The sequence below is a fragment of the Meriones unguiculatus genome, chromosome 17 (assembly GCF_030254825.1).
Source record: "Meriones unguiculatus strain TT.TT164.6M chromosome 17, Bangor_MerUng_6.1, whole genome shotgun sequence".
Lineage (NCBI taxonomy): Eukaryota > Metazoa > Chordata > Mammalia > Rodentia > Muridae > Meriones > Meriones unguiculatus.
The window spans coordinates 47,596,016-47,621,969 of NC_083364.1; the positions used below are offsets into that span (position 1 = coordinate 47,596,016).

General features: G+C 41.2%; 1 protein-coding gene and 1 long non-coding RNA gene across 5 annotated transcripts; one reads left to right on the top strand and one right to left on the bottom strand.

The window, feature by feature from the left end:
- Positions 1-2,040: 2,040 nt before the first annotated feature.
- Positions 2,041-10,329, bottom strand: LOC132648567 (uncharacterized). Of its 2 annotated transcripts, none has more exons than XR_009586983.1 (4): positions 10,225-10,329; positions 5,148-7,652; positions 4,698-4,843; positions 2,041-2,988 (listed from the first exon to the last, which is right to left on the bottom strand). It is a non-coding gene; the product is annotated as an uncharacterized LOC132648567 (long non-coding RNA). The 2 variants fall into 2 exon arrangements; XR_009586984.1 differs by having other exon boundaries at positions 10,096-10,235.
- On the top strand, positions 10,117-25,353 carry Nepro (nucleolus and neural progenitor protein). Of its 3 annotated transcripts, none has more exons than XM_021661840.2 (9): positions 10,117-10,250; positions 12,467-12,621; positions 15,168-15,247; positions 15,533-15,664; positions 16,462-16,539; positions 18,745-19,109; positions 19,431-19,492; positions 21,861-22,120; positions 23,523-25,353. In XM_021661840.2, the coding sequence occupies exons 1-9, from the start codon at positions 10,145-10,147 to the stop codon at positions 23,968-23,970; spliced, it is 1,686 nt and encodes a 561-aa protein (XP_021517515.1). In that variant the 5' UTR covers positions 10,117-10,144; the 3' UTR covers positions 23,971-25,353. The 3 variants fall into 3 exon arrangements, with proteins under 3 accessions (XP_021517515.1, XP_060226455.1, XP_021517516.1); XM_060370472.1 differs by having other exon boundaries at positions 10,119-10,250; positions 12,392-12,621; XM_021661841.2 differs by lacking the exon at positions 10,117-10,250 and adding an exon at positions 10,438-10,740.
- The last annotated feature ends 601 nt before the right edge of the window (positions 25,354-25,954 follow it).

Here is a 25,954-nt window from a genome sequence, read left to right on the forward strand (position 1 = left end):
CGAAACTCACTTCAGGAATTCAATGAAACATGTTACTATCCTACATCTACGAGTCCCTCTGAGAGGGGTTAATTCCAAGGAGCCCGCCAGTCCCAATGGGAGTCAAGTAGCCTCCACGTACATTAGCCACTCCCCATCGAGGTCACATAACCACAGTAGAAATTACCTTTTCTGGCTTTAAAACGAGCCTGTGAGCTCCCTGGGGTTGCCTACATTCTGTGAAAGTGGTGACCCCAGCATGGTGGTTTTCTCTGCAATATAAACACTCTTTGCTTTTACATGCTACTTGAGTCTGGGGTCTTCCTTCAGTGATTCTTGGACCTAACACCTCCATTCAAGCAAGAAGCTGTCTCCTTAGCATTTCTGAATGTAAATTACATTTTAAAAGAAACCTTTTTTTTTTTTTTGAGGTCTGAAAATGACAAAATTCTCAAAAAGTACATCAAGAGAGAAGCTAGCATTTTCAATCAACATCTACTTCAGGAACAATACTTCTTATGATGAAGAAATTTTTGGAGGCCATGTTATAAGACATTGACAAACTGGATCAGTTCCCTTCAAATGTTTTCCCAATCACTTGTAGAACTAGCTTTTTCACTATGAAAATTTTAATTTCATACTAGCTGTTGGAAGGCTTTTGACTATGAGTTAATACAGTATGGATTCAACAATTATTTGCCAAGCAGCCATACAACAGCAAGGTAGGACATATCCTCACTTGCATGCATGTACTTGAGGAGTTGGACAGAGGAGTCTTGGGAAGGAGACAGACAAGGCGGGATAACGTGAGGTGGAGGCAGAGGAATGCGGAAGTTCAGGGACAGTTTTCACTTTGGGGCAGAACAAGGAGCATCTGAACTAGAGCAAGAAAACAGACAGGCTCAAGACTGAAAGTCATTGTGCACGGCAGCAATTTGAAAACTTCATTTGGGGGAGAAAGCTTTCTCAGGAAAATAAATTATAGTCAGCCCTCATACCATATGAATAATCCTCTCCTGCTGAGTTATCTTTGAAATGTGAGAATTAAGGAAAGTTCATATAACATCAGCTTTTTTTTTTTCTAAATTAAAATTAGTTTCACAGGGGCAGGAATGATGGTTCAGCAGTTAAGAACACTTAACTGCTCTTGCAGAGGTCATGGGTTTGGTTCCCAGCACCCAGCACCCACATGGTAGCTCACAACCATCCTTAACCATCAGGTGGGCTCTCTTCTGACCTCTGTGGGCAGTAGGCATGTTTGTAGTGCATATACATACATATAGGCAAAACATTCATTATACATAAAATAAATCTTGATAAAAAGTTTTAGTAGGGGCTGGAGAGATGGCTCAGAGATTAAGAGCACTGGCTGTTCTTCCAGAGGTCCTGAGTTCAGTTCCCAGCAATCACATGGTGGCTCACAACCATCTACAATAAGATCTGGTGTCTTCTTCTGGCATGCAGGCATACATGCAGACAGAACATTGTATACATAATAAATAAAATTTAAAAAAGTTTTAGTAATTTGCTGATATTCAGCAATACACATAGATACATTACTAACAGGCTATTAAGTGAAGGCTAAATAATTTTATATAATTAAAATATTACATAGACCTATAGAGTCAATTTAATGAATATCAGATTTAGAAATTAACTCTGAAAAATTAAATCCAGTATTGGCACTTACAATGTGTCCAAAAGCGAAACTTAAAAATATTTTTTAATAGCTCAGCATAGTGGCATATGCCTTTAAACCAGTACTTGGGAGGCAGAGGCAACCGAATTTCAGTGAGTTCAAGGTCAGCCTGATCTACATAGTGAGTTCCAGGACAGACATAGTGAGACCTAGTGTAGAAAAACAAACAAACAAAAAACAAAAGGTATTTTATTTTTAATTGTTTGTGTGTGAGCATGCAGGTCTGTTCAGCATCCAGAGGTCCTGAAACTGGAGTTACAGGAAGTTGTAAGCCACCTGATATGGTGTTGGGAACTGAACATGGGTTCTTTGCAAGATCACCACACGCTTAGCCACTGAGCCATCTCTGCAGCCCCCCAAAGTGCAATGTTTAGCTTCTTTATTCGTTCTTCATATATTTATTAGCCTTTTCCAAATACAATGCTCTCACCATCCCACCAAGAAAGACATTTGAAACTATAGCACTAAGAAGATATAGACAAAAGAAGATCTAGGAATAGTGATTCGGTCTCGATAAAGATTTAAGATTTTTTTTTTTTTAAACCCAGTGTCTACACCATTATTCTTAACATTAAAAAAGCAGAGGCAGGTGGATCTCCAAGTTCAAGGTTGGCCTGGTCTATAAAGTGAATTCCAGGACAACAGGGCTACATAAAGAAACCTTGTTTCATTCTCCCCCTCCTCCAAGTTTTAAAAAAATAAATTATATGCATGTATCTGCTTGTGGGTGAGTGCCTGGGAGTGCAGTTCTGAAGCTGGAGTTATAGGGAGTTGTGACCCTGACATGAGTGCACAGACTTGAACTTAGGTCGTCTGCAAGCACAGTCACACTTTTAGAGCCATCTCTATAGTTCTTTATAGGTGCTTGTTAAAAATTCTTGTCTTAAAATGACATCTTTGTGTTTTGGCCACATTTAATCCAAGACAGGCCAGAGAAGGCAGCACAGCTTTGTATCCTGGAGTGAGAGAACATGGGTCAGTTTATAAGGGATACCTTGAGAAGAAAGATTGAAAAGTAGAAAGGTATTGTCAGAAAGGGAAGTGACTGAATTAATGACTTTAGAGTCATTTGTGCTATGACCTGTCAGTGTTTGAGACTGAAGTGGACTGACAGACGACTTGAACTGGAGAGGGGCTTCTATAATAAAGTAAATGAAATCACTTCTTCCATATAATCTTCTTTATCACCATAACATCTCATTGCTATCTTCCTTTGGATCCTGGGAAAATCATGTGATCAGGGTCTGTAGGAACTCCTGCCTAGACCCCAGACTTCTTTCCATCCTCTTCCTCTGAGACAAAGTTGTTACCTACAAAGTTCATGGTTGAAAACCACACAATCAAGTTAAACATAAATACAATAAAAATAAAACTCACTAAAATATCTCACAGTGTTTTAAGTTTTGTGTTCTGCCACATTCATAGTTATCCTGAAGTGCACATGGGCCCCAGGTTTATGTCTAAGATGAAACATTTCCTATCAGGCTATAGGAACTTGTTAAAATGGTCTTCAGTGAATGGATCACATCACCCTATGCACATGCTGCTTAGCAAAGTGTCTTTGCTTCTTTCTCCCATAAGAGATGGAATCTATTTCCTCTTTCCTGGAAATTGCTCATATGACTATTTAGTCCAGTAGAGTGAGATGAAAGTTACATCTATCTCTGAGCCCCAAGCAAACTTGCAGCATAAGCTTTTGCTGAGAATGAATTCCAGCTTCCATGGTAAATGGTCTGGGTAATCCTTCTGGAGAAATTATATGGAGAAAATGGGTCTGAAAGAGACTGAAATTCTTGCTTCCAATTGTTTTCTCAACTACCATGGTGCCATATTTTGGGTATCAAGTATTAGACACCAACAAAGTTTATACATCTTCAGTTTCTTGTTACTGTACATGACAGTGAACAGCACTGTCCTGGCTCACTATACACCAAAGACTCTTATCTTGTTCAACTTGTCTGGAAGTTAAGTAAGATATACTATCTTTCCACCTTGGTGCTAAAACCAGTTTCTTGGACCCTATAACATAGACAAAACAATGCCTTAATAGGCTGAGATCTATTCAGTTGCTCCAGACTCTTTGATCAATCAGCTACCAGTGGTCAAAACAATGCAGCAACTTGGTCTCTTATAGATCATTGCCAATTGATCTTTGTCTCTATGGGATCCTACAATTCTCACTGAAACCTGGGAGGTCAGTTCAGTGGCTTACTACCAGTTCATCTACTGAAGGCACTCATCACAGAAGGCACTGTCACCCTCTCATTAACACATTTCTCAGTGCCTCAGCGTGGGGAGTTGTGCCTGAAATTCCTTGGAGGCAACACCACTGGGGTTGAAGTGGGTGCACAGACCACAGATTACACACCCACTCCAACATTCCAATTCCCCCAAGCCTTTGCCTCTTACCCTCTACATTATCCCAAGACAATTCTGGCAGTTAGCCTCACTGCATATAGGTTCCAGCAGGTTCACCACAATCATCAGAGGATATAGTTATAGACAACTTATAGCTTCAAGATCCTCCCAAATCAGTACAGTTTGTCTGGTTCACTGTTTTATACCTATCATCTCTGGTCTAATAACCTTAGATCTGTGTTACTTGAGTTTCTGTCACTAAAATGAACAATATTTTGTTTATACTTTGGAGTATAAACTATTTGCTTTTGTGCCAGACTTTGTATTTGGTCCCCCAGAACAAACCCAAACCTGCATCTAGATATAGTCCTAGAGGTAATGAGATGTGGCTGGAATGTGTCTTGAGATTACTGTAAGATCTTCATGTCAGTCCTTTGAGACATAGGCAGATAGGAAGTCCCAAGATCTCAGCTTTTCCTGAGTCCAAATAGATGGTTATCATATCAAGGCTCAAAGTCTTTCTTTTAACCAACTGATCATATCTACATATGAGGCTTATGAGCACACAAATGCTGAGTTGTAATTCTGCAACCCACAAAACTGTGTTTTGAGTCCAAGTCTGCTAGAAATTCTAACAAACTAGTGAAGCATTTGCAGTTACCACAGAAACTCTGGTTTTGACTTGAGCAGAGTAAGAAAACCAGTCTTGCCATTTTCTTAGGCTCTCTAGTTCATTCCGAAGCACCACTGTTACTTGCTTCTGGTTCCCTGGTGGATTTCAGAAAGTTCTTCATCCCAGTCAACCTCCTGTATTTAAGAATGATGACACAGCATATCACAGACTTACCATATTCCATTGCCTCAATGAAAAATATCGCTATTGTGTTCAAAACTAATGATAGGATCATATCAACCACTGAATCCCACACTGAGGGACTGTTTCCTGGAACCACCTCTGGCCCCAAGTACCAGTTAGAGCCCCTTAGTAAAAAGGAATAAATGTCACACATTTTACCTTGGAGAGAATTTAAAAGATTGTAGGTTAAATGGACATTTCAGAGCTGAAATGCAAAACTACAATAGTATACTAGTACAAGTAACTTTCAATTACCTTCTTAGAGCTGGGGAGACAAGATCAGGAATTCAGGCTATCAGAAGGCAGACTTAGGAGACACTTGCAGAATTGGGACACAGGTCACTGAGGAGTCACTGCTGGTATTATTGGGGGTACTTCTGGGAGCTGTTAAAAAGGGTCAGGGACCAACTGCCACTACAAAGAAGGTCAACATTGTAAATTAAAAATAAGTTATTCTCCCTCTAGTGGCCCACAGTGGTATAACAAGCACCTGGCAGCGCTTGCAAATCACTAAGTTAGAAGCATGGGATTAGAGCCTTAATAAGGTATGTGCCTCTGAGTGTACAGGCTCCTGAGAACACCTCCCTCTGTTCCTCTCCATCCCCCCCCCATACACACAGTCTTGGGTGGTTCCAGAGGACCTAATACTCTCTTCTGACTGCCATCAGCACCAGGCAGCAGAATATACATACATACATACATACACACACACAATCTGGCAAAACTCAGATATTGGATAGAATAATTAAAAAAAAAAAACACCTTAATGTAGCTTCAAAAATTGCTCTTATCAGTACATACTTATTTATACCAGAGGATAGCAAACCATCCCCAAGCATGGGCTTGTGAATCACTTATGGGAACTAAGACAGGAGGTCTTAACAGGAGGGCCCATCATCACCCTCAGCTACTACAATTCTTTTAACTATTTGTTTTACACATTTTGAGATTTTTTTGGGGGGGAGGGGGAGAACTTTACTGCCAAACCATTAGAAAACAACAGATTTCTTGTGAGGATATAGTGTAATCACTGTAATTTCCTGTTTTCTGTTTTCAATTTGGGACAGGGTATTGCAGTAACTCAGTTTGTAACTCAAACTCAAGGAGATCCACTTGCCTTAGTCTCTTTTTTCCGAAGATTTTATTTTTAATTGTATTATACGTATGGACGGGTGTGAGTAGCTGTACGTGAGTACTGGTGTCCACAGCGCCAGAGGCACTGGAGACCCTAGAGCTGCAGTTACAGCCAGCTGTGAGCCTCCCTCTGGAAATGGTGCTTTGAACCAAGCTCATATCCTCTGGGAGAACAGTACTGACTCTTAACCAGTGAGCCATCTGTCTAACATGCGGTGTTTTATATTAGAATTTGCTCAAAAAACAGTACAGTGAATTTGGGATCTGCACAATACTTTGAAATATTATTTTGAAACATGGTGTTTGAAGTTTTTATTTAAGCTACATCAAATTACATATATATATTTATACTATGTGTTGCTTCAATGCATTCATGCTATGATGGCTAATCTTTTTTAATTTTTATTAATTATACTTTATTCACTTTGTATCCCAGCTGTAGCCCCCTCCTGGCCTTAGTCTCTTGAGGGCTAATATTACATATGTGCAACAAGCTCATCTTATTTTCTATTTTCAGGACTAGAAAAGATCTTTGTATTTTGTGTGCACACACATGCACAAAGCTCCAGTAACACACCAGCCATTTATTCTATTTAATAGTATCTCAAAATTATTTTAATATGCATGTCTTGGATTACTGAGGTATGTAAGGGTTACATATTTGTGGTCTTCTATGTCTGGGACAGTCTTTCTCTGGAATCTAAAATTCTTTAAGCCTGACTTGAAAAGCTGCCTAGCGCTCTTTCCTTATGCCCACTTCCGGAAGCTTCGACTTCAATATGCACGCTCACACAACACCACCTTCTTGTCTTCACTCTTCTTTAGGACCTCAGACCTTCTTCATGGGAACACAGACCTCATATTCTTACACTCCCTTTCTATCGTTGTACCACAGACATATCCTTATCTGTATCTATCTTTTCTTTCTATTATCTGTCTCAGATAATATGGCTGTGGTGATCCACAACATAAAATTATTTTTTGTTGCTACTTCGTAATTGTTATTTTGCTACTGTTATGAATTATAATGCAAATATCTGTTTTCTGATGGTCTTAGGTGACCCTGTGTGAAAGGTTCGTTTGATCCCCAAAGGGGTCTCAACCTAAGTCTAACCGTTACCCTTAGCCTCCACACAGCCATGGACACACATGCATTAGCTGTCCCCCCCACCCCCACACACAAAAAAATGATTTTCTGTTTTCCACAAATCCAGTAACTTTGTGTTGGTTCAATCTGTTAAGTTCTTGGTAATTTGTCACAGCTAAAATCGGAGACTAGTGTACAGGCCATCAAAAGGGCACAATGTAGGGCTGGAGAGATAGATGGCTTAAAGTTAAGAGCACTGACTGCTCTTCCAGAGGATGCAAGTTCAATCCCCAGCACCCACATGGCAGCTCAGAACTGTCTGTAACTCCCTTTCTAGGAGATCTGACACCCTCACACAGACATACATACAGTCAAAACACAAATATACATTTAAGAATGGGGGCACAATGGTAGTGCATTAAAGGGGAATGGAAATAGTGAGGACAGGTGTTTAGGAAGAATTATCAAAGCTAATAGATCCAGAGCTGACTGAAGAAGTGAGGTTGTTCGGGAGATGGTCCAGATGGAAGCTCAGTTATCTGCAAGAAACACACAGAGGACAGAAAGGTTTCAGTAGGACAAGATTACTGCATTATGTATGAATCTAGTAAGAGTAAAAAATTTTTTGTAGGTACAATTCTAATATACTTCATAACCTATGAAGGTCTTTACTCACAAGCATACTGAGGTCCAGAGAAATTAACTTGTAAAAGAAACTTTTATTCTCCCAGTTCAATTGTTACATGGGAGGCTTACTGCCTCCTGCTAACCCACGCCTAGCCCTAGAACTTTCTAGCCTCCTTGCAATTTAACCTAGGTCTAGAATGTTTTCAGCCTCTGAAACTTACTGCATAATAAGCTCACCATTTCTTTTTCTTTCTGAGCTTTGGGCTAGGGCTGTTTCAACTCAAACTGTTGGTTCAAACTCCTCTCCCAACTAACTTATTCAATCTCGGTTTTCTGCCTCTGAATTGCTCTGCTTGGCCTCAAACTAATCCAAGCAATCTGCTCTAATCTTGTGGCTCCTCATTCTCTGGCTCATTTGGTATTCACCTGAGTTCTGTCTTTACTGTCCTAGTAAAACTGGCCCCTTTCTGTATTGCCCCTTAAGTAGCTTCACTTTCTTTTTTCTCCTAGTGAGAGTTGGGTATATCCTATTTTGTCAAACTTTTCTCTGATTCTTCACCTTTTCTGCCACTCACTTTTTTTAAAAAAAATATATAGTTTTACTTTATTACAATGTATTAATTTTGTATCCCAGCTGTAATCCCACCCTTGTCTCCTCCCACATCTCCTTCCATGCCTCTTCCCCAGTCCACTGATAGGGGAGGTCTTCCTCCCCTTGCATCTGACCCTAGCCTATCAGGTCTAATCAGGACTAGCTACAATGTCTTCCTCTGTGGCCTGGTAAGGATGCACCCCCAATCAAAGAGGTGATCAAAGAGCCAGCCACTGAGTTACTGTCAGAGACAGCCCCTATTCCCCTTACTAGGGTACTCACTTGGAGACTGAGCTGCCATGGGCTACATTTGTGCAGGGGTTCTAGGTTATCTCCATGAATTGTCCTTGGTTGGAGTATCAGTCTCAGAAAAGACCCCTGAGCCCTTTTGGTTCTGTTTTTCTCCTTGTAGAGATCCTGTCCCCTCCAGGTCTTTCTATCTTCCCCTTCTTTCACAAGATTGTTATTTTGGTACTGCTATGAATTATAATGCCAATATCTGTTTTGCATTCTGCCTAAAGTTTGGCTATGAGTCTCAGGATCTGCTTTAATACCCTGCTGGGTAGAGTCTTTCAGAGGTATTCTGTGGTAGGCTCCTGTCTTGTTCCTTGTTTTCACCTTCTTCCGATGTCTATCCTGTTTGCCCTTCTGAATGAGGATTGAGCATCTTAGCCAGGGTCTTCCTTCTTGCTTAGTTTCTTTAGGTGTAGTCTAATGTCCACTTATAAGTGAGCATATACCATGTGAGTCTTTCTGCTTCTGGGATACCTCACTCAGGATGATCTTTTCTAGTTCCCACCATTTGCCTGCAAATTTCATGATTTCCTTGGTTTTAATTACTGAGTAGTGCTCCATTGTGTAAATGTATCACAATTTCTGTATCTATTCCTCAACTGAGGGGCACCTGGATTGTTTCCAGCTTCTGGCTATTATGAATAAAGCTGCTAGGAACATGGTTGAGCAAATGTCCTTGTATACTTGAGCATATTTTGAACATATGCCTAGGAGTGGTATAGCTGGAGCTTGAGTAGCACTAATTCTAATTTAGACATCACTTTTAAACAAGGGTGCTTCCTCCTACAAAATGTCTTTATCTTCATTGTTTGGGATTAAAGGCCTGTACCACTACACCTAAGTTTTTCTTTACCCAAAACTTGCTCTATACCAGGCTGGACTTGTACGCAGATCTATTTGCCTGTGTCCTAGATTATGGGCGTGTTAGTAGTTCAGCTGGCTCACACAGACCTAGAAGGTCTTTTCATGTGATCTCTTGCCGCAATAGTCATGTTCTGACTTAAAATTCCTCTACATTAACTTTCTGAGATCACATAGCTGGTATATAGTAATCTGCAGACAGACTGAAGCAGCCTAGCCCTCTCTAACGCCCACCAACTGCTTCTCTCCACATTGTGAAAGGTAGTACGGCTGAGAATAAAAAACCATCAGGTATCGACGTGATAAGGACCAGCAGAGCTTGAATATTTTGTCTGAGACAATGACAGTGGTAATGGGTTGTCAAGAAAACCTCTGGATTTGTTATTATCCAAGTTGGGCTGTAAGGCAAGGTATGTAGTCTTAACTACTCAGTATAAATCGCTAGTATGAGACGGATCCCACATCTGATATGATCCAAGGAATTTACGAATACCGATTTCTCCTTTCCCACAGGTTCGAACGGGCCGTGACCCCGCCCCAGGCCCGGGCGGCACACCTCGGGCCCGCCCCCCACTTCCTCCCGTCCCTCTCGCGGCTGAGCCGCTCACGCTGGTCTCGCCGGGCTCGGCCCTCCCAGGCCCTCCAGCGCCGCTGAAGATGGCCGCCGCGGCGCGGCCCGGAGCGGAGCCGTGGAACCGCGTGAGGATCCCCCAGGCGGGCAGCCGCCGCACACTCACGGTGGAGGAGCCCAGCGCCACCCTGGGTGAGTGAGGCGGGCGAGGAGGCTCGGCGTCTGCCCCGGGGCGGGCGGGCCGGCGCACGTGCGAAGGGGAGGGACTTCCTGAGCGCGGGGGACGCCGGGAAGGGGCGCACCGGCCGGAAGGTCCGGCCTGGGCAGCGCGGCGTGGGGTTACCCGGGACTGGGAGGCTGGTGTGCCCCTGAGTTGCCTTAACCGGAACGTCGCAGCAGGGTAGCCCGGGCTTGACGTGTGCAGCGTGTAACTCCCACACGCTGCCTGGGACCCTGTGCTGTCCCCCGGGACCGGGGCTGTCACCCCAGTGCCCAGCATCACGGCCTAGGACCTCGGGCTTGTCTTTAAAGTGGAGCTCGTTTTTCCCTTGCCGGGCAGAGGAGTTCCTCGGGTCTCTGAGTTCTCAAGGAGGAAAAAGAAAAAGAAAAAAATTCAGTCCTCAGACAGTTTCATTAGAAAACAAGGACTCCCAAAGAGTCGTGGAGGTGGCAGCTCAGTGGGGTCTGTGTTTTGAGTTTTGATTTATATTTATATGATGTGGAGGGGCGCATGCATAACCACCGGATTGTGTGATTTGATTTACCCGCTCCCAAATCATGGGCAGGATCTCTTTTAGGACTTTCTTCCCATGATCCTTTAGAAAAGCCTATTGGGTGGGTGGGAAGAAAAGATGGTCTCATGCTTACGGGCGAGATTAGGGGTTGATTCCCGGGATTCACCGGGTAGAAGTCGGGAACCTACTCCCTCCCCCCCCCCCCCAGCAATGTGTTCTCTGGACTCCACTGGACTTAGTGCTGTGTCATGTCCCTTCAACCAGTAAAGAAATGTAATAAAATATTAAATGCAAATATTAAGGTGGAGGTGAAGTGTGAGGTATTACCTGGGTGCTTTATTTTTTAATGTAGTGAGAACAGCCTACCTGCAGCCTGAAGGATGGTTAACTACAAAGAATCGTTCAGATCAGGAGACACAGCTACCAGAATATGCTGTACTTTTGGTTCTTTTAACTTTTTTGGTTGTTTCTGTTTTGTCTTTTGAGGCTGACTGTCAGCTAAGAAATTTTATTTCTAAAACTGAGGTATTAGCCCACTCAAAAATGGAATAAAAACTTCTTGGCTGTATTGGGGGAAAAGAAGAGGTGATTCAACGAGGCATTTGTAACTGCCTGGTAAAACTGTCAACTGATAGTAGTTGTTATATTAAATAGACACATTTGTTAATGTTAAATATAACCCCTTAAGTCATCTTTCCATTTATTTTTCCTATGCAGTTTAAAGGTCCTTATGATTCCTTTTTAGTCACAATTTTAAAAACAGAATAATATGGGAAATCCACCAACTCTTCATCACCCAGGTAGCTGATACAAATTCTCCAGATAGTGGGTAGGGATGGAGAACATTTTCACCTCGAGTGCTTGTGTTTCCTTTTTGAACCACAAGGTGGCACACCACACCTCTCTCCCAGCTACTGGTATTCAGATTAGGCAACATTGTTACCGCCTTTTAGTTGCATAATACAACTTCCGGTGGCCCTGGTGGTGTCTCTATTCTAAATGTAGTTTCCCATTGATATCCATGAGGAATTGGTTCCAGGAATCCTTCCGTATAAAAAATGTGCACGTGCTCAAGTATCTATAACATGGTACATGGTTGATAGTATTTGCAGTATGACCTATACACATCTTTATTATACATAGTATCCTATACAGTGTGACTGCTATCGAAACACACTACAGATGGAATTTTAGGGGACAATATTCAGTGTGAGGTTGGTTGAATGCACAGATGGCCCTCAGGTAGAGGGCTGAGTGTATTATATATTCTTATCAAAAAGTGGTATCCAAATACAGTTCCTTTGCCTTTGAAGGCTGTAACTTCATGCATTCTGTGTTGCTTACCTTCAGAGCAAAGTGAGGGTTTTAAAGACAGAGTCAACCTGTGCCCAGCTTTTATATATTTGGGGTGCAGGTATACACCAAGTGATGACCGTTCTCCTATGACACTCATGGGAAAAAAATGATGTAAAGACTTTCCCATTTAACATGTTCTCTGATTGATCATGTGCCGCCATTTCCCGATTTCTTTCTTAAAATCTTTCATTATATTATTATAGTTGAGGCTGATTTGTGTTTTTGTTTTTTTAAATAAATAAGGCAGACCATTTCGTTCAGCAAATGATGCAGTAAATGTAGAGATGCCGAGTCTCATTTCAACTGTCCCTGCTTTAGATGTCTGCGCTGCAGCTGCCATTAAAGGATGCCATCTCGTCACACAGTCACTCAAGAGCCCGGCCTTAGATGTGGAAGTCGATGTGTTATGCTCAGTTCTCTACAGCAATCACAACAGACTGGGCCGCCACAAGCCGCATTTGGCCCTCAGACAGGTGAGGGGAAACCCTTTGCTCTACACGGAGCCCGGGACTAATGAACACGAGAACCACACTACCACTTAACTATTTTGTTATGTATGGAAAATTCATACATTATTTTTATTCTTAACTCTAGAAGATACAGTTACATCTTAGCTTTTTCAGTCTTTTATTTTTCCAAAATCATTTCAAAACATAATTTATAATCAAGAAGTATATTTCAAAGCTCGGTGTGGTGGTGCACGCCTTTAATCCCAGCACTTAGAGACAGAGGCAGGGGATCTCTGTGAGTCTAAGGCCAGCCTGGTCTAGGTAGTGAGTTCCAGCACAACCAGGGGTATGTAGAGAGACCCTGTCTCAAGAAATAAGACAGATGAACAAACAAAAAAGTGTATTTTGATTCTTTCCTGTTTAATTTTCACCATGTTTTGGCTCTTTTAACAATGCCTTTGTCTAGTTCAAGAGTAAACTAATTTAATCCCTAAAGTCTTAAAAAAGAAAGCAGTTGTGGTTTGGTATCATGGTTTACTTCTTTGGAGTCATAATCTAATCAGCAGTGTGTTGGTGTGAGTGGGCTTACAGTAAGTTGTGGTATAGAGTGATTTCATGTAATTTTTAGAGATTAAGGAAATCTTGTGATCTTCAGCTCCAGTACTAAGACTGCAGCATGGCAGAGAGCTGCTGCAGCTGTGTTCTGTATGTACCATTCATGTATTCACTTTGCTAATTCTGCAAGTACCCTTTCAAAGCTCAGTGTTCTACTCACATTGTGACAGAGCCATCTTTCCCGTATTTATTTTTCATAAAGTTCTCTGTTGACACTGTGTTGGATATACAACAGTGAAAGGGACTGTTGTTCTCACTTCAGAATCATGCTTTCTGTTTAGCTATACTCCATTGCTTAAGGCCCAAGGGATGAATATCCCCTCATCAAAGAGGATCATGGTCTTTCCCTAAGTTTTCTTCTCTAGGGCACTTTTTACTGAGGTCTTCTAATCCAAGAACAAGCTTGTTTACTGACTTCCTTGCTAATGTTCTTAACTGTTTTCTTTCCCTTTCTCTCTTCCCCTCCCCTAAACCATAGTTTACTCACTATTTTCCAAGTATATAACTGTCTTGAACTGTCAAATCTTAAAAGATGGTGTCAGAACTTAGAAATTAAAAAAAAAGATAACATGGCCTTCCCCTCCCCCACAATGAGAAACTACTAACTTATGTTGTACGAACTGGATTAAACAGGTGAACAAAATGGACAAGTTATTTTGTCCATGGAAAATTTATAGTATAGTTTAGAGAAAAGGGTAGTCAGCCAGCCAGTCAGTCAATAATTGGTATGCCAGCTGCTAAGAGGTGCTATCAGGAAAAACAGAGAAGGGGAGACTACAGTTATTTTCTGTTTTGTTTTTTTGAGACAGAATTTTTCGGTGTAGCCCTGGCTGTCCTGAAACTTGCGCTGTAGATCACGCTGGACCTCAGAGATCTGCCTGCCTCAGCCTCCCGATTGCTGAGATTAAAGGCTCACACCTGGCTGGGATTGCAGTTTTAAACGAAACATACCTATTTTAGTATTTAGTTAAGTACTTTATATGTTATTTATTGTAGAAAATTTATTAAATCTCGAGTGCTTTCCTAACCCAGCTAGCTCCCAAACGATTGAGACAGAGACCTGTTGATTTACTTACCAAGCTTAAGCACTGTAACTGAGCAGGAACGATTCATACTAATGTTCTAAACTACTCTGTTACTCCCCAGCCACATGCCCCAAGTTACTTGCCAATATTTGTTTTGTCTGGGCTGGATCAGCAGATCCGTCAGACCACCTCCTCTCTTTCCATCTTCTTTCTTCTCCTCTTTGGCCTTCATAGTCCCTGTCTGAGACCCCATGCCCAGGAACTGATGCCCTGCCAACCTCTCTTCTGCCCAGCCTTTTTTTTTTTTTTTTTTTTTTTTTTTAATTAACCAATCCAGGATAATTGGGGAGCAAAGTTTACACAACACTGTTCAGTGTATGTGAGAATGCACTTGTCAAGACTGCAACTAGATATGAGGCTCAGAATTTAGCATTTGAATATATATAGCACCAGACCAACCCCCAACTTCTATATTATTAGAAATTGGGATGTATCATATACCATGTTATCTGCTAGCATACCTTTTCCATAGTAGGTGTTCAGTATAGTTCTGTGACTAAGTCACTTTCTCCATTTCTGCTTACAGACTGCTGAAACAGTTAGGAATTTGCTTTTCTGTTTTACTAGGCTCACAGCTATAGATATGTTCCTTCAACGAATTATAATATTGAGACTTAATGTTTATTTTGGTCACTTTATAGCATTGAGTACACTTGGCAACTGGTAATTTTCTTGAATTGAGAAGTTTATTGGGTTGGTTAAATTCCATCGTCATAGCAGAAGCAGTTGTTCTGGGATTTAGGTTTCCTTGCCCTTAAATGAGAAGGTCTTGGCCTATTTCCATACAGTGAAAGTTTGCTTTCTTTGCATTCTTGGTCGTATCTTGGTGTTGTATTATTCACATCCTAATTTAAGCTGCTTCTCCTCCAGGTAGAACAGTGCTTAAAGCGTTTGAAAAACATGCATTTGGAGGACTCAGTTGAAGACCTGTCAGAGTTGTTGTCTGCCAGGTAGGTGGCCCATCTCTTGGTCAGGAGCACCCTTTGTATTCTCTGTTTGGTGCTGAGGTATAATCAACTATGCCAAGATGTGCACATTGTTTTAATGAGGGAAGCCTGTTGACTGCGGAGAGAGAGGGGCTGGTGGGGCACTGAAACAGGCTCACAGCAGGTGACAGTGAAAGAACGGTGGGGTGCTATCGGGCGTAACCATGTCAGGCTGAGTCTTCTCTTGAGTACCGCTGTAGAAATGCTGTGTTTAAAAATGAAAGTATGTCCTTTTCTGTTTTTGTCAAGTGAAACTCAGCCTGGAGCTACCAAAACCCGTGTCGTCCCCAGCCAGCCGGTGGTGGAGGTAGCGCTGATGAAGGTTTTGGGGGGCTGCAAGTTGTTGCTGCGCTTGCTGGACTGCTGCTGCAAGGCATTCCTGTATCCTTGACTGTGGGAACGCTTTCTTTTGAATGGGGGCTGTGGGTACCTGGAGCTTCTGCTGGAGAGCTGTGTTCTAAGGCAGTGTAACCTGTGGGAATTCTTTTTTTATTTTAAAGGTTTATTTATTTTTATTGTGCCTCGGTGTTTTGCTTATATGTGTATCTGTATGAGGGTGTCAGATCCCCTAAAACTGGAGTTATAGACAATTGTAAGCTGCCATGTGGGTGCTGGAAATTGAACCTGGGTCCTTGGGAAGACCAGTCAGGCTCCTTAACCACTGAGCCATCTCTCAAGCCCAAAGGTTTATTTGTATGTTTTTATGTGCATGAGTATGTTATCTTCATGTACACCAGAAGAGGACATCTGATTGTATCACAGATGGTTGTTAGCCACCATGTGGTTGCTGGGAACTGAACTTAGGACATCTGGAAAAGCAGCCATTGCTCTTACCTGCTGAGCCATCTCTCTAGCCCCTGTGAGAATTCTTAATGCTTTGCCTTTTGGCTCCTCTTCCAGCAATGGCTGTTGTGGCCGGTGCCAGAGACTCTATGTCTCTATCTAGCATGTATTCTAAGAGCTTGACCATTACCATTTCTTCCTTTCAGACACTGACTGTAATGATAGGAGCTCCAGTAGAATGGGTATTTCTGCTTTTAGTGTAATGTGACTTTATTGCCATGTTAGGGCTTTAATACTTTCAAGGTTTTTACTTCCAGTTTATTTCTTCCATAATTGTAAGTTACAAATCCTAAATTCCTTTGGTTTTGAATTTTCACCTTAAGCTGATTGTTCAGATTGACTGTGAAGCACTTGGGGTTGCAGGAATTCATTATTTTGAACCTAGTGATTGTTGGGCTGGTAAGCAGGTTATGGTATGTTCACATTTCTGTATTTGTGTTTCCTTTCTACAGGACCCAGGTTTGTTATTAGTATTCACACAGTTTCGTTTCCCACTGTTGGCCCTGGGATCTGAAGACTGGGCTTCCCTTTCCTCCCAGACAGTGAATTTGCAGACTGTAAACTGAGTGCTGGTGGTTATGTCAGTGGTGTGGGCTTTGCCTCTGAAACCACACAATCAGATTGACACTGAGGAGCTCAGAGTGTGAATTCCTAGGACCTATGAACTATAGTAATAGTAATAATAATAATAATAATAATAGTAATAATAATAATGATTATTGTTATTATTAGTAATACTGCAGTAGTAATATTGTAGTATTGTAGTAGGCTTTTGAAAAAGCTGCTGTTTCAGGGCTGTCCATGTTTTGTTTTGTTTTTTTGTGACAACTGGTTTCTAATTTATTTTTTTATTTTTTTGGTTTCTAATTTTAATAATAATTAGAAATACAAGTTGGCTTTCCTCGTGTGCTCTAGATTTTTCTGCTCGACTTGCTGTTCCTTTTGAGGCGTATTTGGTTGATATAAATAACACTAGTAATACCCTCAAAGTAAAGAAAGGCATTTTCTTGTGTGTGTACATAAAATGGTTTGATGGATATCTAGAAACAGAATTATATCATTAGCTCTGATTTGAATGTAGCAAAACTATCAAAACAACAAAAACAAACCCAGAAGATTGTACCTTCAAATATAAACCTTGCTTTGATGTCCTCACCCAGATATCTCATTTGTATTTTTTTTTAACTTTTGTTTTTATTAATTACAGTTTATTCACTTTGTATCCCCCCATAAGCCCTTCCCTCCTCCCCTCCCAGTCCTACCCTCCCTCCCCCTTCTTCGCGCATGCCCTTCCCCCAGTCCACTGATAGGGGAGGTCCTCCTCTCCTTCCTTCTGATCTTAGTCTATCAGATCTCATCAGGAATGGCTGCATTGTCATCTTCTGTGGCCTGGTAAGGCTGCTCCCCTTTCAGGGGGAGGTGATCAAAGAGCAGGCCTATCAGATTATGTCAGAGGCAGTCCCTCTTCCCATTACTATGTAACCCACTTGGACACTACACTGCCATGGACTACATCTGTGTCATTTGTATTTTCAATCATCATTTTTTTTCTTTTTTTTTAATTATTATTTTTTTTACATCCCAACTGCAGTTTCCCCTTTTCCTTTCCTCTCCTCTCCCCCCAACCACTCCCTCTTCAGGAAAGGGCAGGCCTTCTAAGTATGTCAGCCAGCCACAGCATATCAAGTTGCAGTAAGACTAGGCACCTCTTCTGTCAAGGCTGGAGGAGGCAACCCAGAAACAGGCACGAGAGTCAGAGACAGCCCCTGCTCCCACTGTTAGGAGTCCCACGAGAAAACCAATCTACACAACTATAATATATATGCAGAGGGCCTAGGTCAACCCTATGCATGCTCTTTGGTTGGCGGTTCAGTCGCTTGAGCTCCTACGAGCCTCGGTTAGTTGATTCTGTAAATATTCTTATGGTGTCCTTGAACCCTCTGGCTCCTACAGTCCTTTTTCTCCCTCTTAAGGATTCCCCCAAGCTCTGCCTAATGCTTGGATGTGGGTCTTCGCATCTGTTTCCAGCAGTTTATTCTACTTATTTTTAATCAGAAGTAGTAGCATTTGAATTATTAGTATTACTTTATTGAAAGAAAATTTAAGACAGGATTTCACTGTAGCCCAGGTTAGCTCTGAATTGATGATTCTCTTACCTTAGCCTCCCAAGTGCTAGAATTGTAGGTGTATATTACCAAGCTCGGCTTGGTAATAATATTATTTGAAAATGTTTTTAAACTTTTGCTAGTTTCTAAAATGAAAAGGGCTTTATATTTTATGGATTAAAATAATGGTTTATGCTTAGAATCCAAAAAATATAAAAATGCGAAGAACTTGCAATGTACCTAAAATCTCATCTAGATAAAATACCCATTGGCTTTTTATGTACACATCTCTTCAGGAAGTTTTGGTTCTGAGTAGCGTTTCATGCTTGGGTTTTTGTGTTTTGGGTGGATTAATCTGACATCTTGCAAATACATACCCTAGGCATTTGTTCTGTTTTGTTTAACTTAAATGGCAGAGCCTGATAGCTGTTTATTTTCAGTTTTGAATATGTTTATTACATAAATCTGCAGACTGTATTACTAGCTAATTCATGAGCTTCTGTTTCTTTCTAGGGTTCTTCATAAAGGACTTTTAAGGAGGCTGATTTCCTTATATGAACCATTGTTTGGATTGTTTCAGGAGGTCTCCAGGATTCAGCCCATGCCTTACTTCAAAGATTTTGCCTTTCCCTCAGACATCACTGACTTTCTAGGTCCCCCTTACCTTGAAGTCTTTAATAAAAAAACGCCTGCAGCTTTTGCCACTAAAGGAGTAACTAAGTTGCTAAACAAACTATTTTTAATGAAAGAACAACTACCAAAGATCAATGAAGACACTGTAGATAGAATTTCCAAAACATCTCAACAAATGAAAAGCAATCTACAGAGTAGTGTGGACCTGGGACAGCCAGTGAAAATGAGTAAAAAGACCAAAAAAGGTGAGTTGCTTTGATAAGCACATCATTTCCTCCTTTCTTTTAAATTTATTATTTTTTCTTTCTTTAATACTTTCTTATAAGCCTTTGAAAGCATGATACAGTCATGCATTGTGTAGAAAGAAATTTAGAATCTCACTTCTTAAGCCACACTGATTATATTTAGGGATTATTACCCATTTTCAAAGCCTTCCTTCTAGTTCCTTTCTTGTCCTTTGCTTGATTCTCTTTTGTAGTGACTTGGCAGGAAATGTCATCTAGTTAGTATTTGCTGGAGGTCTGAAAGTAATGTGGCTGAGTTTTTCTTTTCTTTTAATTCCACAGAACAGCCTTCGGGATTTGACGTGCGGGCTCTCTGCATGAGGCTGCGAAACAAAGCTGCTCAGGTCTGTCTGGTTTAACCTCATAGCTTTTCACTTCTGCCAAGTTTAGAGGAAGCTCCTCAGTAAGGAGGGAGGTGGACTTTGCTCCGATAAGCTTGGTTGCACTCCTAGTTCTCAGTGTGTGCTGTTAAATGAATGACGCAGGGTTTTTTTGTTTTGTTTTGTTTTGTTTTGTTTTTTTTTTTTTTTTTTGAGGCAGGGTTTTTTAATGGCCCGAGTTACTCCACTTAATGGAAGGTGTTCAGAAGCTTGTTAGGCATTTCTGTGGGATTTTTTTAAGTAACTACATGTTCTGTCTTAAGTATGGATGATGAGCAGTGAAGAGCACGGACTTACAGTGGTCCCACTTCGTACTAGCTGTGTGTTCCCTGACCTCATTATACCTCCCTTCTTCACTCCATGCACCTCCTAAGTGTGGGCTAGTTTCAGTATACGTAAGGTGTTAGGTAGAATCTGGAGTATGGTGAGCATTTAATTAATGGCAGATTTTGTTAGTAATAGTCACTATTTTTCTCTTCCTCCTCATTTGTCATGAGTGGCCAGTCATTCTTTTGGGGGTTCACGCTTTAACATGATACCTTTTATTAGTGTCCGAAAATGTTCTGGACTTGATGACTGATAAGTATGTTAGTGTCTCCCGCCACCCTGTAACTGCTTGACTTTTCTTACCCTTTGTCTGGTTTCCTTTATGGGTTATTTTATTTTATTTCAGGGCTCTTAGTCATTTTCTAAGAAAGAACCCATAGTTCTTTATTGAACTTTTTAATGCAGATGGCCTCTTGCATTTTTATCTTGCCTATTTCATGAGTTCAGAAGGAGGAAGAATAATAGCAGATCCTTTAAGCACTTGTACTATCTTAATGCTTTGTGTATTAACTTCCATAATCCTCAAAAAAGGCCTATGAGAGAGATGCTTGTGTTACTGCTTTCAAAGTTCAAAGGTGTAAACTGAGGCATAGAAAGTCTCAAAAGTTATCCAAGACACATAGTGAATTGATAGGTGTCAGATTTGAGTGCAGGCTACATGACTGCTTGTTACAGCAGTCCCAGAGAAAATCTTTCGGTTCTGGTGTCAAGAACTGTGGTGTGTATGGGCCTTACCACCTCTGCAGAGCCAGTTTGTAGGAGGCTGAGCTGGTTCTGGTTGGTTAGCATCCTCCTTAATCAAGAGTAATTGCTCTCATATTGTTAGTAATTGGCATTCAAATGCTCAGCTTGTTTTTAGAGCAAATTATTGATCATAAAAAAATACTAGTCTTCAAGTTCATAATAACTTCTTTAGGTTCCTGTTGAGTGTAAGAATATTTATTTACTTATTTATTTGACAGGGTCTCACTATGCAGCCCTGGCTGGCCTGGAACTCATCATGTACACCAACAGGCTGACCTCATAGAGACCCATCTGCCTCTGTTTTCTGAGCGCTGGGATTAAAGGTGTGCACCACCACAAATTTGGAAATAAAGTAGGCTTTTGATGGGGGATAGGTAGACTTGGCAGGTGGTGTAATTTTCATAATATAGAAAAAGCTAGTAAAATCCAAACTTAATTTATTGTACAAAGGACTGAAGCAAAGATGCTTTCTTGAAAGTGGTGCAAGGTCAGAGTGTGCACACTTAGTCACTTTATCCTAGTCACTGACTGACTAACATGCTGGGTGCTTTCCAGGGTTGCCTGACTTCATGTTTTCAGTAGCATTTATGACCTATCTTGAGGATTGTTCCTGGTGGGATTGAAATAAGTGAAAAATAAATGTAGTCAAGTCAGGCCTGGTTGGTACAGGCCTGTTATCACTACTACTCAGGAGGCTGAGGCAGGAGCCTTAAATGGCAAATTCAAATCCTCTCTGAACTAGAGTGAGTTTAAATCAGCCTGGGTAAGTTGTTGAAGCCTTGTCCCAGAATTAAAACAAAACAAAACAAAAACCAAAGGGCTGGGGATATAGGCCACTTGCAAAGTATGTACAAGGGTCCTAAGTTCAGTCTACAGTAAAGAAAATAAATAAAAATAACCTCCCTAATAAACAAGAAAACAAGGTAGCTCAGTGATGTCATTATAAAAGACTTGTGATTTTTTCCCCTCATCATTAGACTTGACTACTATTTAATGTTTTATTGTACATGTTACATATATGTCAGAGTATTTATCTCGGGATTCCTGTGCACATGTAATTAAAAGGGGGATATGTGAAGTATTTAACTTCTTAGAGGGGTAAAAAGTAGTGTTAGGAGAATGGATGAAAAAGATTAAGTTTCCTTTCAAATGAACTTATTTAAAAAGTTTTTTTAAATGAATCAGCTTTCAAAACTCTTGTCCTTTATTTACAAGTCACTACTGTTTTCAGTTTATTTTTCCTCACCTTTTTACATTTCAGGAGACCAACTGTGAGTTTAAATATTCTCAGTCCAAAACAAAGACAACCAAACATCCCTCTCAGAAACTGAGAAGAACTCACTGGGCTAACAGTATTGTGCAAAGAATCCAAGTGACCAAGACTTTCACCCAACTTTCTGAAGAAATCCAAATGGCAATTGTGTGGTCACGGAAAAAAAAGCTCAAGGCTCAGGCCACCTATCTGGGCAACAAACTTCTTAAGAGTAACAGGCTTAGACATGTGGAAGCTCAAGGGCACAGGTAATTATATTAAAAACTCCTTCCCCTTTTCATTAAAGTGTACACGTGCACATTATCTCCCTAGTTTAAAATGGGATATCTAGCAGCCCTTGGGGTGCTAAAATAAGACCTACTCTACAGTTTCATGTGTTGCTAATGTTAAGTCTGGGCAGTTGTGTCAGGAGGAAGAACGTGAACTAACAGTTATCTGGATTTACTAATTTATGCTGCATTATTCTCACCGGCTCATTTCAGAAAGCATTAAGAGAGTGCCTGTTGTATTCAAAGCCCGGGCCAACAGCAATGGGTTGGTCTTTCTGTAGATGCTTATAGCAGCCAGATTGTCACATTGATGTATTCAAGTTATTGTGGTTTTTACACTCAGATGCAACAGTTCAGAATAGTGAGGGAACAGATTATAATGATGGTTAGCAAGAGGGGTGACAAACAGGTTTATTGGTTAAAATGATGGTCTCTACTTCCCAGAATTATAGTGACCATAATGTCCTATTGCTGTTTCATTAATACATTTTTTCTGTAGTACATTTTGTAAAACATTTAATATCCATAGTAATCTGGAAGGTAGACAATGTTATTCCTGTTTTATACATGGAGAGATAGTTTTGCTCAAGATATTGGAACTGGAGATCTAGAACTCAATTTAGACCGTCTGATTCTTGATTTTGTTTCTACTGAGATGCACCCACTTTTACTCAATGAAAAGTCACTGCTTCTGGTCATGGCTCGGAAACAGGGATAATGAATTGCTTATTATGTAGGGTATCCTAAAATGACTATATTTTTTTAAAGTAAGAACAAAGGGATTTGGGTAAGGCACATAGACCTTTGTTAATCTTTACCAACAGTGATAAACTGTGAGGTAGCGAGGCAAATGCCTAGTCTTATCAGCCGAGTCCTGACTGTAGGCTTGAAGGGTATGCACTCAGGTCAGCTCACAGCTGTCAGTTTGTCTTCGCCAGAAGGCCCCTCTGTACTTTATTCCTTTCTTCTGTTCACTTCCTGCTACAACATGAATGTAGCCAGCAGATTATGACACATGCAGAGCTTTTCATTTGTGATATTTTGCCATTTCCATTCTTGTTTACCCCAGGAACAGATTATCAGGATGAGGGAAAGGCCACGGCTCCCCATTGTGAGCAAGCTCACACCATTTGTGACCTCACTAGGCACTTTTGAGAGTTGAGGGCAAAATGGAGGCAAATCTGCCTGCATCCTGAATCAGAGAGGGAATTAGGCTCTTGGGTTGAAACTCCCATTTCCTTATTTTGTGTTTGAGGTTATACATATATACAAGGCTAGGACTTGTAATAAATTGTGTACTTTTCCATTGGAAATTGGTGGAGACAGTGCTTGAGAACTTTTTAGCATCATAACTGAGATTTTTTTTTCTTTTGTCCTTTAGTTTGCCAAAGAAGTTACAGTGCATGAAAACATCTCTTTGCAACTGCCTTCTTCGAGGCACTTCAAAGCATCCTCCCAGACAAAGAAGATCAAAGCATAAAGTTTTATCGAGACAAAGAAAACCGCAGAGAAAGTTGCAGTCAACTTTTTTAAAGGAAGCCCAGCAGGTCCCTGAAGGGACCCTGAAGAGCACTGGGGGCACCAGTGCTAAGTGCAGACGCTCAGGTGGGACAGTTCAGAGGTCGGATATCAGTCCTAACCGAAAGCAGGTCTTGAGAAGACTTTCAAAGCCTGGCCTAAAAACAAAGGAGCTGGGGATCCATAGGAATCCTACAGGGGGCAGTGGAAATGAAACTGGTTTGTGGATGAAGAGACAGATAGACAATGCACCAGCAAGTGCTAAGGAGGCAGATGACATTGATGATATTTTCGCTTTGATGGGAGTGTAGATGTACCTATGTGAAAGTTCTGAGCAGTTAACAAAAGCTGGCTCAGTGTTCTGTTCAGGCGGGACTGCTAAGAGCTGGAAACACTGCTTGGGCTGGGGGCTGCTTCTGTGCAGGAGTCTGCAGGAGTGCACACCAGCTCAGTAAACATTCACAGCACCTTTGTGTAAGTTAATCAGATAGTGTGTATTTGGCTTTGACTGTGTGGCGTATTCAAATATGAACAGCCTATCAGAGTCTACCCTGAGGAACACATCCTTCTCGACCGAAACAAGCAGGTTTTTGAAAATGAGATGATTTTATTCTCTCTAGGGAGTTAAAATCTGAGTAAGTTAGCAAAATCTTATATATCTGAAGTTAAACAGCAAGATTGGAGAGAAGCAAAGACGTACCATAAAGGGTCACTTGGTCTCACTGGCCCCATTCCCTTTCTAAAGTTTTTACATTTTGTGTGTGTGTGTGTGGACGTCAGGGTAACTTGTGAGAATTGGTTCTCTCCTTACCCGTGGGTCACAGGGATGGAATTCCTTAGCAGCATGTGTGTTAACTCACTGAGCCATCCAACCTGCCCAGGTCCTCCTTTGGGGTAATGGGGTGACAGTGTGAGTGGATGCTATGTTATTAAAATGAATTACCAAGAGATCTGCCATTACTCAAATGGTTAAAACTATTATTTAGTCTTCATTTTGTCACTGTACCTCCTAAGGGGTATATGAAAAGGCTTTGGTGTTTTCCTTTTTCTTGTTCCTATGAAATGCAGCAAAGAAATAGGTAAGTGTATGACAGGAATAAGGGCAGTCATATATTTATAACCTGGTATCAAGGCCTTCACCTGACTATGTGTACATATCTGTACAGTTGCCCCTGGAAATGAAAAGTCATGAATTACAAAATGAGCTGTCCTGCCCATGAGAAAATGTAGTCAGGGAAAATCTGCTCAACACTCAATTTCTCCAGGCCAGCAAGAGGCAGGAGGGGTGAACTGAGGAGAAAATACAGGGAGCCTGCCCCTTGCCCTCTGTAGTGACCAGCTGTCTAGTGACAGCACACATCCTAAAGCCTGCAAGCCTAGGCACAGCTGGACAAGACTGTCTCCAACATCTGAGGGTGGGAGTGGTGGGGTGTGAATCTGGACTTTGCACACTCACTTCAATGAGAACACAGCTACTTAATGTTCTGAAACTTTCTGACCAGAAGTATGAGTCTCAAAAAAGTTACAAGTTTGAACATGTCTTACTTGGGAGTCTTGGACTTGAGACATTCTACTATTGAAGTCTGCAAACAGCCACAACTTGCTACAAAATCTGTAATCTGAAACACTTCCAGCTCCTAGCATCTCAGTAAGAGCTGAAAGGAACATCAGGTATTAAAATTCAGTTGTTTTAAGTGCCCTCTGAAAGAATTTGTGTACTTTCAGATCCTCTTGACACTGCTGTATCAAACCCTGTTGAGTAGGGCTGGATCTCACCTTCTGCTATGGGGACCTGTCCCAGCTTCTAGGCTTTTTTGAGTGTGTGATCTGTGTGTGTAGTGTATGTGTGTGTATCAGCGTATGAACCCCTGGGCACTTGGGCATGTACAACTGGAAATGGAATCTAGTGCCTCATATATGCTAGGCCATCATTTTACTGTTGAACTCCATTCCCTTGCATTAGAGGTCCATGTCTTGAGGCTGCTCAGAAAGTCCCTCAGGACCAAGCTCCAGTGTATGAAAGCATGCTGGGCAAGCTTTCCTTCCATTTCAACACTCCTATTTCTTGGCCACCTCACAAGTGTACTGCCATGGGAAGCTTTGACAGACAGCTCTACTTTTGGCAGAAGGATGCCTTCCAGTATAATTCATTTGGCACCTATGCTTTGCTTTGTGAAAAATTTTTTTACAGTGTAAAAGCCACAAAGTTGTGTGGCCTTACCACAGTTACAACCTCTAATAGCAGTCTCATTTTGAAATGCTAAGATACTTGATGAAGGGTTGATACCTTTATAA

Excerpts from the sequence above, each read along its gene's own strand:
- Nepro (XM_060370472.1), top strand. The coding sequence starts at position 10,145 with ATGGCCGCCGCGGCGCGGCCCGGAGCGGAGCCGTGGAACCGCGTGAGG. Across the intron at positions 12,622-15,167 it reads CGCATTTGGCCCTCAGACAG|GTAGAACAGTGCTTAAAGCG; the intron begins GTGAGGGGAAAC and ends CTTCTCCTCCAG. Across the intron at positions 19,110-19,430 it reads GAGTAAAAAGACCAAAAAAG|AACAGCCTTCGGGATTTGAC; the intron begins GTGAGTTGCTTT and ends TTAATTCCACAG.